Below are 17,551 nucleotides of genomic sequence, written 5' to 3' on the forward strand. Positions count from 1 at the left end.
TTCCAGTTATTCCCAGGCTTTGCCCCGGTAGTGTGTGGTCATCTCACATCTATATGTACTAGTTTCGGGGGGGGGGGCGCTAGAAATGAGCGCGCAATATTTCTAGTGCTTTTAACGTGTCGCTCAGCTGAACGTGGGATAGAAACAGAGGTGAAAGTTATTGGCTTCTTGCCATGGCTACCAAGACTGTTTGACAATGAGACTGGCTCCATAGTTTGTCCTGAGCTTGTGTGTGTGTGTGTGTGTGTGTGTGTGTGTGTGTGTGTGTGTGTGTGTGTGTGTGTGTGTGTTGTACAGTGTGTCGTACTGTATATGAGCGTGTTCACGCAGGGGCGTCCCGTTACACGAGATTTGTTTAAGGCTTACAATATTTCCTTTCATCCTTCCTTGTCATTCTTGAATGGTCAGTGGAGTATTCTACAAAAGTACTGCTGTGAAAGAGTGTCATGCTACAGGGGAATTGTCTCTTGTTCACTGGATCCAACATGGCCTGGTTTACGCCACTCCATCCGGGCCACTCCGCGTCCAACCTGTTACATCTCTCGCCCGACACTCACTCTACATCTCCGCAGCACCCTTAATGCCTTTCATCTTGCTCTCTCCATCCACTCGTCCTCTAGCTGTCCAAGGGTCAACCCAGAGAGCGTGCACTTCATTTGGGGCTGAGTAGGCCTCCGCTGCCCTCCTTGGTGCTCCCGCTGCGGCCCCAGCACCCGGCGGCGAGGCTCATGCTCCTCTGTGCGGCCGGGGCGGCGCCGCGCTCCCGCTCCAGGTCGCACTGGCTCAGCGTGCGCTCGGTCCGTCCCTGCGGGGCGGAGGAGGAGGAGCCGGGCCCCGCCCCTCCGGGCTTGGAGGAGAGGGTACGAAAGATGTGGCTGCGTTTGCGGAGGAAGTCGCCGCTGGCCGCGCCCAGACCGAAGCTGCCCTTGCGGAGGACCATGCGAGCACTGGCCGACTTGGCGGGGCGAGACCTCTGATGATACTCCAGTTGGGACAGGTGGGTGGCGTAGCCGTCCGGGATGAACTGGAAGAGATTAATTTAGTTATAGACGGTTTTAACTTGACAACAAAAACATTCTAAATTGAACCCCCGCTCACTTCCTGTTGCAGTGTTTGCTATGGACATAAAAGAAAAAAAAACATTCAAGTGCAGGACTGACCATTCCGTGAAAACCGTCTATACAGCTGAGCGGCGAAAACAAAAGTAACGATGTCGAGTGAATATTTCTGCAGTTTGCCGAATGCTGAGAAAAAGGAAGTGCTGTGGGGTTGCGCTCTGGTGAAAACCGTCTATAGTAATTAGTCGCTTAAGCAATCAATAATGATACTTTGTAATTTTCTCTTAATTTCTCCCACTCAGGTGTGCAAAGCTCTATCAAGTCTTGATTGTAAAAAATCTGCTGGTCCTGACCAAATTGAGCCCTATTTTTTTTAAACAGCTGCCAATTTGATTGCAAGGCCCATTGCCTCCATTTTTAATCTTAGTCTAAGCAGTGGTGTGATCCGCAGCTCTTGGAAGTCAGCGTTTGTCCTTCCTTTATTAAAAGGTGGAGATCCTTCTGTTCTTGATAATTATCACCATATTTCTAGACTGTCTGTTACAGCTAAAGTGTTTGAATCCCTTGTGAATGAACAGCTAAAGCATTTTTTGTCTGATAATAATATTTTAAGTCAAACTCAGGTTTTAGGCAAGGGCATAGTACTGTAACTGCAGCTTTATCGGTCACAAATGATATTATTACTGCTCTGGATGATAAAAAAAATCATGTGCTGTACTTTTTATTGATTTATCAAAAGCGTTTGATTCAGTGGATCATGGTCTTCTCCTTCAAAGACTCAAACAGATTGGTTTTAGTGTCCCTGTGCTGAATTGGTTTCTAAACTATTTGACTGGGAGAACTCAATGTGTGTCTGTAGACAATTATAACTCTGCTCCCTCAATAGTAAAGAGAGGGGTCCCTCAAGGATCCATTTTGGCTCCAATTTTATTTTCTATTTTTATTAATGATCTTGGTGTTGGTTTAAATCCAGCAAAGGTGCACCTTTACGCGGACGACACTATCATTTACACCCTGGCACCATCTCTAAAAGTGGCGATGGACTCCTTACAGACTGCCTATTTAATTCACTGCAGTTGTCTCTTGTTAATTTAAAATTGGTTTTAAACGCAAAAAAGACAGATTTATGGTTTTTACACGTTCCCGTTCATCTCCTATTGACTGTATGGTTCTAACACTAGATGGCGCTCAACTAGAGAGGGTTAATTCTTATAAATATCTTGGAATAAGGCTTGATGACAAGCTGACTTTTGGTGTCCACATTGATAGCCTCTTAAAAAAACTTAAACCAAAGTTGGGTTTTTATTTTCGTTTAAAAAAATGTTTTCCTTTTACTGCCAGAAAGAGGTTGGTTCAAAGTACCTTTCTGTCAGTATTAGACTATGGTGAGGTCATCTATATGCATGCTGCTTCTGCTCTGGATGTAGTCTATCATGGTGCCCTGCGGTTTGTAACTGATGCAAGTTTCCGCACACATCATTGTCAATTATATGAAATGGTTCAATGGACTTCTCTGAGTCTGAGGAAAAAACCCATATGTAAATTTTTATTTTAAAAGCTTTATTAGGTAAGTTACCGCTGTATATTTCTAGTTTATTGACATATCGCCACAGCCGATTTAACACTGTCATCAGAGAAAATGATTCTCTTGGCCCCCAAAACCCCCAAACAGAGCTAGGTCAATCTTCCTTCTCCTTTCATGCACCATATGCCTGGATCGAGTTACAAGGTGTTTTAAACATACATCTTTACCCCCTCTTGACATGTTTAAAAATACTCTAAAATCTGTTTTTACAGAACAATGTCATTGCATGTGAAATGTGCGATTGTCAAGTTAATTTAGCCCTTCTTTTTAGCCTTTAATCCTTGTAGTTTGTGTTTGCTTGTTGTGTTTCTGTGCGTATTCTGTGATGTTATTTGTCCCTGTTTGTATTTTTTATATGAAACCTTTTATTTTTGCTGTCCATCTTGACCAGGACTCCCTGGCAGAAGATATATTGTATCTCAATGAGACCTTCCTGGTTAAATAAAGAATAAATAAAACATGTTTAAATAAAAAAGAATTACATGATGTAACTGCTTGCTTTATGGTCAATTCTTAATGTAAATATTAATATTTTTTAATAATGCACCAGGTTAGAGGGTTCCTTGTACAATTTACAGCATTAGTTCTTTGAGAATCTCTTCCATTATCAAAGCAAAACTGGTATTGTAACTAAAATATTGATATTGAATCGTATCGTATCAGAAATCGTATCAACTTGGGACCTTGTGTATCGTAATCGTATCGTATCGGGAAGTCAGTGGCGATACCCAGCCCTATATGTGACCAGTTATCAGTTTATCAGAATAAGCCTATTTGGAAATATTTAACGAGCAGCGAGGATTGGGAGCGCTGGCTGTGCTGACCGGTCGGACTAGCTGACGCTAGTATCTGTCAAACCCTACTGTAGGCTACTGGCAGTGAGAAAACACTATCGACGTGCTTTTGTAACTAACGTTAAATGCCGACCGGGTACAGCCATCGGCTCCTCGCAGCAGTAACGCTATGAACATGTAACTGAAGTTGGCCGCAGTGTAGCTTCTGAATGTTGCCAAACGTCATTCATAGTGACGTTTTGTTTTGAAATTGGCCGCCAACTAGCGCTGAACCGGAAGAACAAATACAATTGCGGGTAACGCGGGTCGCGGAAGAGAGAAAAAGTGGGCGTGGTGTGAATAAGGTGAATAAGAGGCCATTTACACCTGGCGTTAACATGCGTTTTCTGCAATCTGATTGCAATCTGATAGCAGAAATGGCTGTCCTCTCAATCAGCATAAAGTTGCTGTATCCAGATTGAGAGGACACGTTGCATTTGCACTTGTGTTCAATGTGTACACAATGCATCCCTGACCACCTCCGGAGGTGGTTTGGCCGATCAGATTGCAATCCTTCTTCAATGTGTTTTGGGGGTGTTTACACCTGGCATTTCAAGTGATAAAACACAATCTGATTGCAATCTGATCACAGAAAATGCATGTTAACGCCAGGTGTAAAGGCCTCTGAGTCACTCTGTTGGTCAATACACAAAAAAATGTTGGGTCCTCACTTAAAGCAGATACACCGTTCTGACACGGGATGAGCACGCAAAGTTACAAGTGACGTGTGTGTCACACAGCTAGACACACACACACACCACAACCACACACACACACACACACACACACACACACACACACACACACACACACACCACAACCACACACACACACACCACACAGACTTGTGCTCAAAGCGCTGCCCAGGGTATCAGCCTGCCAGAGCTGCTCTTCTCATCTTCTGTCTTTTTCCCTAAACTAGAGTTCTCGCACACGTCGATCTCTATGGAGGAGACTCTCTCTCCCTTTGTCCACATATTTGACATTTGACACTTTTCTTTTTCTTTCCAATCTCCATCCACCTCCCTCTGTTTCTCTCCTCCCTCTTCAGTCCTGCTCTTCTCTCCATCACCCCTCCTCTCTTTTTCATCCGAAAATCTTGACCGTCCTCCATACATACCACCCACCCACCCAGCCTCCACTTAGCCAGATTGCTCGAGTGACATTACTGATGACATCACTGAGGCCCACCTACTTAGCCATCACAACTGAGTGACATCATAGTTGTCATAGCCAACTTTTGTCCTATACATCACTGGACGTCCACGCTACGCACACACAAGACCTCTAGGCCCACCCATCCACTTAGCCATCACAACTGTCTGATGACATCACCGGTGACATCACTGAGGTCCTCCCACTTAGCCATCACAACTGTGATATCAGTCACCCTATAATACTGCCTATACCTGTAAGCAGTGTTGGGCACTCATTACTAAAAAAGTAATATATTACATATTACTCGTTACTATTTTCAAAAGTAATATTATTACTTTACTTATTACTCCATGCCAAAAGTAATTCGTTAGATACTCGGCTGGCAGGGGGCGGCTTTAGCTCAGGAGGTAGAGCGGGTCGGCCAATGACGCAAGGGTTGGCGGTTCGATCCCCGCTCCCTCCCAGCTGCTGTCGTTGTGTCCTTGGGCAAGACACTTAACCCTCCTTGCTCCCGATGGTGTGTAGGCACCCTGCGTGGCAGCCTGCCGCCATCGGTGTATGAATGGGTGAATGTAGACCATCTACTGATTGTAAAGCGCTTTGGATAAAAGCGCTATATAAATGCAGGCCATTTACCATTTACCATTTTACTCGTTATATTACTTTTCCGTTACATTCCACACAAATGGCAATAGGCCTTTTTCACTGCAGCGATTTTGTGTCTAAAAGGCAGGAGGTAACACAGGTGCACCAAGATGTTAATTAGGGCTTCCAACTTCCAGTCCATTTAGGTGTTCCAGTGCTGGAGCCCTAATTAGTTAGTTGGTTGCACCTGTGTATACTCTGTCTTCTAGACACAAATGGCCGTTGTGAAAAAGGCCCATGGCGTTTTTCTCATCAAAATGCAGACTTTGCGGTGCGAATGTGTGAACTAGGTCTATTATGTGCCGTTCCATTTAAACTAATCGCTTTGCCAGAGCACAGCTTCCTACAGAGATGCTTGATGAAGAGCACACCTGGCTCAAAGTGATGACTGACAAGATGCAATCTTTTAAACAGCTTCTGTTTTATAGAATGCAGTATGCACTGCCAATGCAAACTCAATACGTATAGGCTACATCTTTGCTTAACAAGTTTGTGTCACAAATAACGTTAGTTCTGCAACATTAACATTAACCTGACAATAATAACAGCAATGTTTGATGTCCACCAGCTTGTGAGTTTTTACGTTATCTCTGTATTTGAACAGTTTTCCGGTTTCTGTTGTGCTGTCCTCTCGTCTCGTAACGTTAACGTTAGGAAGTTTGAGCTCGTGTTTTTCACAGTGGAAAGAGTGTTTAGTAGCCTACCTGTCCTGGACACCGTTTACATTTGACTTCGATGTTCAATCGTGTCACCTTTCTTCCCGACAAAAACAAAGTCATGGGAATATATCCAGCCACGGATTTTCCTCCTCGCTCAGCAGGACAGAGAGGGAGGTGTGCCTGCCTGCCTGTTGCCTGGTGCTCGAATGTGCTCTGCGGTGACGTCACCTTGTTTTGGGAGCGTTAAAAGCCATGCTGCTTGTGATCAGTGAATGCCGACTGCGTGTCGTTTTGCAGCGCAGCGGCATCACAGAATGGACTCAACAAAAGATGTAACGACTAACGTAACGAGCTCGTTTATCTTGAAGTAACTGTAATATTATTACTTATATTCTATAGTAATTCGTTACACTACTCGTTACTTGGAAAAAGTAATATTATTACAGTAACGAGTAACTAGTAACTCGTTACTTCCCAACACTGCCTGTAAGTAGGGTGGGAATTACACGGAGACCATCAGGCCATGGCCTGTGTTGCCCCTCCCTCTGGCTGTGATGCCCTAAGATCCCTAAGGACACCTTGGCAGTGCCCTTGCTGCTACCAGCCTGCTGCTGTCAGTTGCTTTAAAAGCATCTTTGCGCCCTGGCATGTGGCCTGGCATGTGGCCTGGCATGTGCCCTGGCATGTGGTCTGGCATGTGGCCTGGCATGTGACCTGGCATGTGGCCTGGCATGTGACCTGGCATGTGACCTGGCATGTGGCCTGGCATGTGACCTGGCATGTGGCCTGGCATGTGACCTGGCATGTGACCTGGCATGTGGCCTGGCATGTGGCCTGGCATGTGCCCTGGCATGTGGCCTGGCATGTGGCCTGGCATGTGGCCTGGCATGTGCCCTGGCATGTGGCCTGGCATGTGGCCTGGCATGTGACCTGGCATGTGGCCTGGCATGTGGCCTGGCATGTGGCCTGGCATGTGGCCTGGCATGTGGCCTGGCATGTGGCCTGGCATGTGCCCTGGCATGTGACCTGGCATGTGCCCTGGCATGTGACCTTTGTGCCCTAAACAGTATTGTGATGCTGAAGGCCAGATGGCCGTGCCCCTAAAATGATGATATTCCCACCCTGCCTGTAAGCTTGCTTTACTTGTTGCATTGTAGGTTGTTGGTGGCATTTCTATGAAAAGTCTAGGTCACATATTTATCACACGTCTGTTTCTCTGAGAGGTGTGCTAATGCCTATATTTATACTTCTATAAAACCTCATCCTGTTGAACGCAGCTCTTTGTGTCTCTGTGTTGGTCAGTGCTTTCACACTCACTCACACACAGACACACACAGCAGCTGAAGATTGAGACAGAAGATGGAGATGTCTGAGCACGTTCAAATCTACAACAACGAAGATTCTCTGGAAAGAGAGGAGCGTCTACGAGAGAGAGAAGAGAGAGCCTCAGCTGGAGGGAGCAACGAGGTGGAGGAGAGCGGAGTGGACCACTATGAAAGTTTAGATAAGGAGAGCGGAGTGGACCACTATGAAAGTTTAGACAACTATGGGGGTCGTGAACGCAGATCAAATATCGAGAACACACCAGATCAGCAACTAGGTGAGTAACACAACCACGCAAGCATACAAACACACAGACACACAGAGACACAGAGACACACACACACACACACACACACACACACAATCAGAAAATAGCCAGTCATGTTGTAATGAACAGTAATATTCAGTAGCTGTGTAACAGTCCCTCTGGTGCTTGTGTTACTAAAACATGGCCGCTCTGTCTTGTTCTTACAGCTGATGTTATCCAGCCAGTGAAGAAGCCCTGCAGGGTGACTGTAGTGTGTCTGCTGCTGATGTGTCTTCTCCTACTGGCTGCTCTTATAGGCGTTGTGTTCCACTGTAAGCCATTCACTTCCTCTATCACACATTAGATTTGCCCTCTTCAGCATCCATTTTGTATATTTGTCTCTAGCTACATTTAAACACAGTTTTGGATTTCCTGTTTGTGCAGGTACAAATGCTAATGGCAGACTAGAAGAAGAATCACTCAACAAACTGCTGACCCTCAACAAGACTTGGTTTGAGCTCAGTGAGTCTGTCTTATTCTGCCTGTGTGTGTGTGTGTGTGTGTGTGTCAAGTCAAGTCAAGTCAAGTTTATTTATATAGCCCTAATTCACAAGCATGTCTCAGAGGGCTTCACAGAAAGTATGTCTAGCTAATTCTAGCTGACACAACAGTAACAAGAATATACAGAATAAAGATAACATTTGAACAATTGATAATATAGAAAATATAGGAATGAGTGTGTGTGTGTGTGTGTATGTATGAACTTGCATGTACTGTACATTTGTGTGCATTATTATGTATTGTGCTTTTATTTGCTGCTCTTAAGATCCTCTCCTCTTGCAGAGCGTCTCTGTAAAGATGGAGGATGCAGCTCATTGAGCAACAGTTTTTACTACATTTCTACTGAGACAAGCTGGGAGGACAGCAGGCAGGAGTGCATAAAGAGAGGAGCAGACCTGCTCATCATAAACACTGAAGAAGAACAGGTAAAGAGAAAAGTGGCAACATGTTTTTCCCTGAAGTTGCTGTTTGATTGTAAAAATCTCTTTAGAGGTGATTAATTTGGATTAAAACTCTCACATTGCACACTTTGTTTGAGTGCTTCACACGTGTGTGTTGATGTCATTTGTCTTTGAAACAATTCAACAGAAATTCATCAATTCCTTCAACAAGAACATTTGGATTGGTTTGAGTGACAGAGATGAGGAGGGAGTCTGGAAATGGGTGGATGGTAAACCTCTGAGCAGCAGGTAAGACATTCATTCTTCAGTCCTACAGTCATCAGGTTGGCCTGATAATGATAATGCATTGTGCTCTTATTTTGCATCAAGTACAGTTGAATGTTTTCTTTTTTAAACAGGTTCTTCTGGCACACAGGCCAGCCCAATGGAAAATACAACCGTGTAAATCAGGACTGTGTTAACACATTTTGGCCTCAAGAACTAAACAGCTGGAATGATGACAGGTGTGACTTATTGTATTACTGGGTCTGTGAAAAAGTGATTGACTTCTAACATTGTGACATCTCAAATGAAAACATATTGTCACTTTACCTCCACACAAAGTTTGTCACTGTCTTTCACACAGAGGAGGTGACATCTCCTTTTAAGGGATAAAGAACTTTGTAATCTACTTTTTGTCAGAGTTTCAGAACAACTATTTGTATTTGTGAAGCGTCCAGTAGAAGTGTCGATTTAGCAGCTCCTCTTTTCCACTGTCTCAATTCAAGACAAGTGATTTTCGTTAACAAAATTATATTGTGCAACATCCTGCCTGATGAACTTAGATAAGATATTAGATTGATTGTCTTTGATTGATTATCTTTCAAATCACCTCAAAATACACATTCACTGACCTATTGTAGTTTTGCAGGTTTTTTATTTTCTTGTGGTGTGTGTTTTTATTTTATTTTTAAATTAACAATTTGTAACTGCTTCGTATATTTTACAATTATTTATATTATTCTGTATGATAAAGTACATTGCAAACTTTGCTTTTATAAGAGAACAAGAAGAGAAAAGTGCTATATAATGTAAATAAAATGTATTTTGCCAACTTATTCTGTATGGATTAAGAAATCAAATGTTTTTAGAAACACACTAGATTGCCTTGATTAAGTATGCTGAACTGTCTGATGACATCACATCTAGACCCATCCTCCCACATAGCCATCACAACTGTCTGATGACATCACATCAGATCTCTAGACCCATCCTCCAACTACCATCACAACTGTCTGATGACATCACAGGCCATCACAGATCTCTAGGCCCACCCACTTAGCCATTCACAACTGTAACCTGCTCCATCAAAATGAGTCACATTGACCCTAAAACCATTAGAGTTTACTACACTGTTGGAAAGAGGAGAATGTCATCTTTCTGGTGATATCAGAACGATTACATGTCACTCGAGCAATTATGCTCTCACCACCGGCTGTTAGAAAGGTTCCAGTTATCTGTCCAGTTTATCTGCAGCCAGCATGGCTGGGCAGCAGCTCTATATAAGTCACTCTGTTGGTCAGTTGGTCAATGCACAAAAACATGTAGGTCCTCACTTAAAGCAGATGCACCGTTCTGACACGAGATGAGCATGTGATGTTATAAGTGACGTACACACACACACACACACACACACACACACACACACACACACACACACACACACACACACACACACACAGCGCTGCCCAGGGTAGCAGCCTGCCAGAGCTGCTCTTCTCATCTTCTGTCTTTTTCTCTAAACTAGAGTCTCTCTCTCTTTGTCCACTTTGACACTTCTTGTCTTTTTCTTTCCCATCTCCATCCACCTCCCTCTGTTTCTCTCCTCCCTCTTCAGTCTTCTTCTTCTCTCCATCACCCCTCCTCTCTTTTTCAGCCAGAAATCTTGACCGTCCTCCATACATACCGCCCACTCACCCAGCCTCCACTTAGCCAAATTGCTCGAGTGACATCACTGATGACATCACTGAGGCCCACCTACTTAGCCATCACAACTGAGTGACATCATAGTTATCATAGCCAACTTTTGTCCTATATCACTGGACGTCCAGGCCCACCCACACACTTAGCCTTCACAACTGTCTGATGACATCACATCAGATCTCTAGGCCCACCCGCCCACTCCATACAACTGTGATATCAGTCACCATATAATACTGCTGTCAAAGGCCTGAGTCATTTAAATACTGCCTATACCTGTAAGCTTGCTTTACTTGTTGCATTGTAGGTTGTTGGTGGCATTTCTATGAAATACCTAGGTCACATGTTTATCACACGTCCGTTTCTCTGAGAGGTGTGCTAATGCCTATATTTATACTTCTATAAAACCTCATCCTGTTGAACGCAGCTCTTTGTGTCTCTCTGTGTTCACTGCTTTCACACTCTGTAGAAAATCCCCTCATTTCATATTCCTCCAACTGCCTCCTCACTGCTTCCCTTCACTGCTCTCTGGATGGGCGGAGCCCGAGAGCTAATAAGGCCAGTCACTTCACCTGTGGCAAATCCTCTGCTGCAAACCATGGTAGCACAAGCTGGCTGGCCTCCACTGGATTCCTCACCTTCACTGTTTGCTGTGTAAATGATTAGTAAGTTTTCCTTTTATTTGACTTTGCTTTGGTAATTTATGATTATTGGATGCACTGCTTAAAGGATGGGTTTTCCGTGGGGAATATGAATATATATTAAATCTCACGCCCCTAAGGTTTTCGAATCCGTTGAAATTTTTGAAATTGGAGGTTTACTCACAGAGATATCAACCGAAATCCACTCTGTGTGTGGGGGGGGGTGGTGGGGGGGAGGTGCGGGTGCGGGGACTCGAAATACTACATTTCCCACAATGCACTGGGCTCGCGTGGCCTTCGTTTTTATGCCCACCCCTCAGGCATTTGGCTGATATCAAACTCCAGTAGGTGGCGGTAATGCACATATATGTTTGCCAACCGCCATAAAACTCAAAGAAGAAGAAGAAGAAGGCTTCGACAATGAAATATACAAAGAACAAGAAAAAAAATCGAAAATAAAATTGCCTCCAAATTGCACCAAATGTAAACGGTAGTATATATGTCGGGAGATGTCTTCATAAAAATTTTTTCATGCATTTTAAGGCATTTTCGTAGGAGTTACGCGCATCTGATGTTGTAACTATTTTCTGTAAAAATGTGTAAAAACGGGTACATTGCTCAGCGTTGATTTCGTTACTTCAACCCACCTACTACTAGATGTAAAATTTGACGAGCTTTCCAATGCCGCCAGTCCCGTGTCGATTAGTGCTTCCGTTCCCGAGATAATGGTCTCTTTGCAAGGAACTATGGGAAGCTAATATTAGCTACAGCAGGCTAGGCGGTTGACAAGATGGCTGCGTTTTTGTTTTGGTCAAGGCCTCTGAAGGGGCGTGGAGGACCTCTAGAGGCGGGACCATGGCCAACAACAGTTGTAGTTCATAGGTGCACGACTTCCGCAAGGCGGACTTAGGCCAGATGACGCGAAACGCGTCGGCTGGCCCAAAAAATATGTGAGAGATGCTTGATATCTCTGGCAGTGAATATCCAATTTCAAAAATTTCAACGGATTCGAAAACCTTAGGGGCGTGAGATTTAATATATATTCATATTCCCCACGGAAAACCCATCCTTTAAGTTCCTTTAATAGAGTTATTTCTTTATTTTGGATATTATATAATTAGTAATTGTTTGGATTTAATTGTTACTTTTGTTGAATCACTATGGATTTACAATATGTTCTTCTCTTTCTTTATCACCAGCAAACCAGCAACAACATAATGGGTGTATAAATAAAAGACTGGTGTTGCAATCCAAGCCTCTGCTGTATTCTGTCCTGGCCGACAGGCCATTGTGTTGGGCCTCACCTGGAACCTCACAAATCACAATGAAACAACCTTCACTAAGCCAGAATACCTTTAAAGGTTACTAAAGTCTTGACTTGAGATCTTCTGTTTGTATAAATGACTTGGAGCACATGACCATGTCAAACTCAAGGGGTGCGGGTAGGGCTGCCACGGTTATGGCTTTCTTTAGTGTCCATGCAGCGCCCGGGGACCAACTTCAGTTCTTTGTCATCGCTGGTCAGGCTGCATGTTTTTAGTGGGGGTCCACACACAGACTCCACACAGAAAGGCCTTTTTGACAAGAGAGCCCACCTGGGCAGTAGACAATGAAGACATTGGGGGGGGGGGGGGGACACCCTCAGTGCCCGCAGCGTCCCAGGCGGGAATCGAACCCAGGACCTTCTAACTGTGAGGTGACAGCGCTACCACTGCCCCACCATGCTATTGTTAAATGTTTACTAACTTTTGAACCGCTAATCCTATCAATATGATTTAAAAACTCCCGTAAAGCAGAAATTCCTCGCGTCTCGTTTGGACAGTCAGAAGTTCTGTAGTGAATATGGTTTCCATCACGTTCTTCCTCTTAGCCAAACGGCGGTGGATGTTGGCTTAATCACCGTTGTGTTAACTCAGTAACACACCAGAGTCCTGCACCGGGTCGGAGTTCCGCGGGGCCCCGCATAAATGCAGGGTGCGGGTAAAAAATACACTTGTGTAAATTACCGGGTCAGGGCGCGGGTAAAAATGAACTAAATGTGGGCAGGGGGCGGGTAGAACAACGTAGGAGGCACAGTATGTTTTTCTGTTGCACTCAGTCTGAGGCAGGGGGTGTGTCTAGCAGGGGGTGTGTCTGGCAGCTGGTCTGACTCTGAGATGCAGGCAGAGGGAAGAGGAGAAAACTTTCTGAAGCACGTTTTCCGCTTTGTTTACATAACCGGCATCATTGTGTGACGCTATATGGACTGCACAAAACAGCCAAAACTCAGCTGCGGGGTCCAGGTGATTGATTGGAGACAATACGAGTCGGACAGATGCTGTAGTAGGCTAATGTTAGCCTCCACTACAACCATACACACTGGCTGTTTTCATAGCAACAGGCAACAACATGGATACCGTGAAAGTGGAGAGGTTGAACGTTGTAAAAGTGGATTTACGTTCCTGCAACAGCGATCATAAAGGCAGTATGGATTATACTGGACATATTGGAAATGACTAGTAAGTCACTTTTCTTGCTGTACAACTGTCTGTAGTGTCTGATAGCAGAGCTAACCAGCTGGTTAGTCAGCTAGCAGCTGCTAAAAGCTAATTAACGTACATCAGCTGACGAGTCTCGGCCAGAAAGACTGCTATTCGCCTCCCGTGTGAAACGGTGGCAGTTTTGTTAGGGTCACTACAAAATGTTTGCACTGCAGAGTAACGGTTATTATACTGTATATATGCGGTTCCGGGTCGGGGTGCGGGTCTCATGTCTGCGGGGCGGGGTGGGTTGCGGTACTGATTGATCATATGTGCAGGTTCGCGGAGCGGGGTCGGTATGCAGCTGGATACCGACTCTGCATTAATTGAGAGATTAATGCATTTATTGTGTTTATATTTTAAAAAGACAAAACTGAACCAAAAATGGGTCTAGATTAGAACCCTGGGAAATTCAGTGAGGTCAAAATGACAGCTTATGGTCTTTCTAGGTAAACGTTTTATTTTCTTTGCCTTTTGCGTAATTCATATAAAAACTATTTTAAATGACAATACAGACACTTTTAGGAAAAGTCAGGTACCCGCAGTATTGTCATTTTTAATTCAACAAGGTTATTGCACATATACCTTTCAAAAAGCTCAAAATGACACTGTGGTCTTTCTAGTGTTATCCGCGCTCTCCGCGGATGCGGCGGGCCAGCAGGAGGTCTTTGGGCGTGATGGTGACCCTCTTGGTGTGGATGCTGCACAGGTTAGTGTCCTCAAACAGGCCGACCAGGTAAGCCTCGCTGGCCTCCTGCAGAGCCGTGAGAGCAGAGATCTGGAAGCGCAGGTCGGTCTTGAAGTCCTGAGCGATCTCTCTGACCAGGCGCTGGAAGGGCAGCTTGCGGATCACCAGCTCGGTTGATTTCTGGTAGCGACGGATCTCTCTCAGAGCCACGGTACCGGGCCGGTAACGGTGAGGCTTCTTGACGCCGCCGGTGGCCGGGGCGCTCTTACGGACAGCCTTGGTGGCGAGCTGCTTCCTGGGAGCTTTTCCTCCAGTGGACATACGGGCTGTCTGCTTGGTTTTGGCCATGGTACAATGTTGAGTTCTTCCTTCCTTATCAGAAAAGTTAAAATATATCTTTCTGAGCTGCTCCCTGGAAGCTTTTCCTCCAGTGGACATACGGGCTGTCTGCTTGGTTTTGGCCATGTTACAATGTTGAGTTCTTCCTTCCTTATGAGAAAAGTTAAAATATGTCTTTCTGCAGCAGTGTTGCCAGGTGGGGAATGTTGAATTATCGTACCTGAGGGTCAAAATGATCGTTTTTGGAGGGAATTATCGTACGCGAGCAGCAGCTTCTTCTTCTTATGGCTTTCCGGTCGACTGGATGATGCCTTGGATCTTCCACCACTTATGTAGCCTCAGCCAGGAAGGATGACATCACAATTGCTTGAGTGACATCACTGATGACATCACAATTGCTCGAGTGACATCACTGATGACATCACAATTGCAAGTGACATCACTAATAAAATTCCTGATTTATGACATCATTGATGATGTCACAAGTCGTGTTTCCATTACCCTCAGAAATGCGCAAAATCTAAATATCGCAATAGAAATTGGGTAATGGAAACACGTGAATTTCGAAAAACGTGCCAAATATCGCAGAAAGCTTTTGCGCTCCCATGAGGTGGTTTTTCAGACGTGTCGATATAGCAGTTTATCGCAAAAGTGTAATTGAAACACATTTTCCGCATTTGCACGTCATGTGACCCATCTTCTCCTTTGGAAAAGGAGCGGAAAATAAGTTCGGTAAGTAAGGTTCGATAAGCCGTGGCAGATGTGTAGCCGTGGTCCATGGTGACAGGCTGCCTGTGCGCGCATTTGAGCAGCGAGATGAGGGGATGAAAAGCACACACTGGTGCGGTGGTGCTGTCTGAAGTGAATACAGTGACTGTGAGTAATACATAACACACGTTTCAGGTGCAATGTTATAATTATAATACACGACATTCCGATTATTGAACCATATCAGCCTTTTCCCCCCTCCTCCATCTCTAAATCGGACCAGTTGTATTAGGCTACATTTTTTCCTCTGCCTGTCGCACTCACTGCATTCACCGCAGCCAGCAACGTTGCTACTAATTTTATTTTGAATTGATAATCAGGCTCGTTTATATGCGTTGTAACTTCGTGTTGTGATTTGCATTGACCATTGGTTGGATTTGAGCATGCAGGGGACGGGATATGGCCATATGGGGCAGATCCCCGTGCGTAATCACTGTGGCAGCTGCTGGTAATGGGGAATTGCGTTCAGGTGTGTGCGCCGTCAGACCAAACTCAACTTCAATGGAAACGCCTACAAGTCGCAATTGTACATTGTCGAAGTTGTAGAAATATCGCAATTATTTTGCGAAAAACTGTAATGGAAACACAGCTACTGACACAGCCCGCAAAATCGTGACTAACCCCCACCTGCCCACTTAGGCAATTTTAATTATGATAAAATAATACACATAATTGAATCAGAGGCAATTATGTACTATGATAATAAGTAGGCTATACATTTATATCGTGTTACCTCCACACCAAGTTTGTCACTGTCATTCACACAGAGGAGGTGACATCTACTTTTCAGGGATCGTCTTTTATTGTTTGTAAAGAACTTTGTAATCTACTTTTTGTCAGAGCTTCAGAACAACTATTTGTATTTGTGAAGCGTCCAGTAGAAGTGTCGATTTACAAGTTCCTCTTTTCCACCGTCTCAATTCAAGACTTATAAAGTGATTTTTGTTAACAAGATTAGATTGTGCAACATCATGTCTGAGGAATTTAGATAAGCTAAGAGATTAGATTGATTATCTTTAGATTGATTATCTTTCAAATCACCTCAAAATACACATTCATTGACCTATTGTAGTTTTGCAGGGTTTTAATTTGCTTGTGGTGTGTGTTTTTATTTTTAACATTTTTTAACAATTTGTAACTGCTTCGTATATTTTACAATTATTTATTTTATTCTGTCTTGGTGTGTTGTGTTGTGTTGTGTTGTGTGGTATCGGTCCTGGCCAGGCCGGATGTGGCTGGGCCGAACGTGTGTTGTGTGTTGTATTGTGTGTGTTGTTGTGTTGGGTGTGTGTATGTGTGTGTTGTGTTTCAACAAAATAATGATAACAAAACACATAATAACTCAATCTACCATGCCCACACTGAAAAAACAAACAAATTCAAACAAAATAAAAATGTAAAACTATACTAAACTATACCAAAGCTATTCACCTTATGTAGCCATGCCCATTTGACCCGGTTGTGTGGTCGTGTGATGACTTCCGGCACAAAAAAAGGGGAAAAAATGGCTGGCTGCTCCAATATAATCTAACTCTGAATTAACTAATAATTTAGCCAATTGTATGTAACATACCAAATAAAAGCAAACGGCAATGTCTAAGAATGCAATGCCATGTAACTGGCTCGTTAAGTCTCGCATTCCAGGGAATTACGTTCACGTTTGCGGGTCTTATAGACGTAAATGGCTCGAGCTCGGAGGAGAGAAAACCATCTGAAGCTTTCTTTGTTGGAGTCCAGGTATGTTTTACAAGAAAGTGCTCGTCATTGTCGACGATAACGTTATCTGACCTGGCTAACAGTGGATACTCCGCTTGCTGGCTGTGTACCGAGCTCAAAGTAGTGGGCTGTTTTACCCCCTGCAAAAACAACTCTCTTCTTCATGACGTTAATTTGTATTTCGCGCCGTGACCGCCGGGAGTGTTAACACGACCCGGAAGAATTTGGCCCACCCCCGCGTCTGAGCATAAGATGAACAACAGCACTGCCATTTACTATTAGGCTATCTGCTGTAGTGCAGTGTACCTGACACTGGTGCTGCATCTTCTTTGTGGGTCTTCCCACGATGTAGATGTGCGATGGAGGCAGGCCGATAGAGGAATACACAGAAATGTCCTTAGTTGAGCCGTAGGCCGCAAAGATCTTCATATGTGCCTGAACAAAGAGAGGT

At 44.2% G+C, this 17,551-nt stretch overlaps 1 protein-coding gene and 1 pseudogene across 2 annotated transcripts in view; both read right to left on the bottom strand.

The window, feature by feature from the left end:
- Window positions 1-652: 652 nt before the first annotated feature.
- LOC310777754 (membrane-associated phosphatidylinositol transfer protein 2-like) overlaps window positions 653-17,551 on the bottom strand; it is a gene marked incomplete at both ends in the record, with an annotated part of 42,991 nt that continues 26,092 nt past the window's right edge. The window contains 2 exons of the mRNA XM_083638116.1: window positions 653-1,024; window positions 17,407-17,535. Of these exons, the coding sequence (XP_083494242.1) occupies window positions 653-1,024; window positions 17,407-17,535 (501 nt within the window). The remainder of the gene's footprint in view (window positions 1,025-17,406; window positions 17,536-17,551) is intronic.
- On the bottom strand, window positions 14,215-14,625 carry LOC310778716 (histone H3.2 pseudogene; annotated as a pseudogene). The gene has a single exon. The product of its transcript is annotated as a histone H3.2 pseudogene (transcript).

The sequence above is a fragment of the Poromitra crassiceps genome (genome assembly GCF_964638095.1).
Source record: "Poromitra crassiceps genome assembly, chromosome: 6".
NCBI lineage: Eukaryota > Metazoa > Chordata > Actinopteri > Beryciformes > Melamphaidae > Poromitra > Poromitra crassiceps.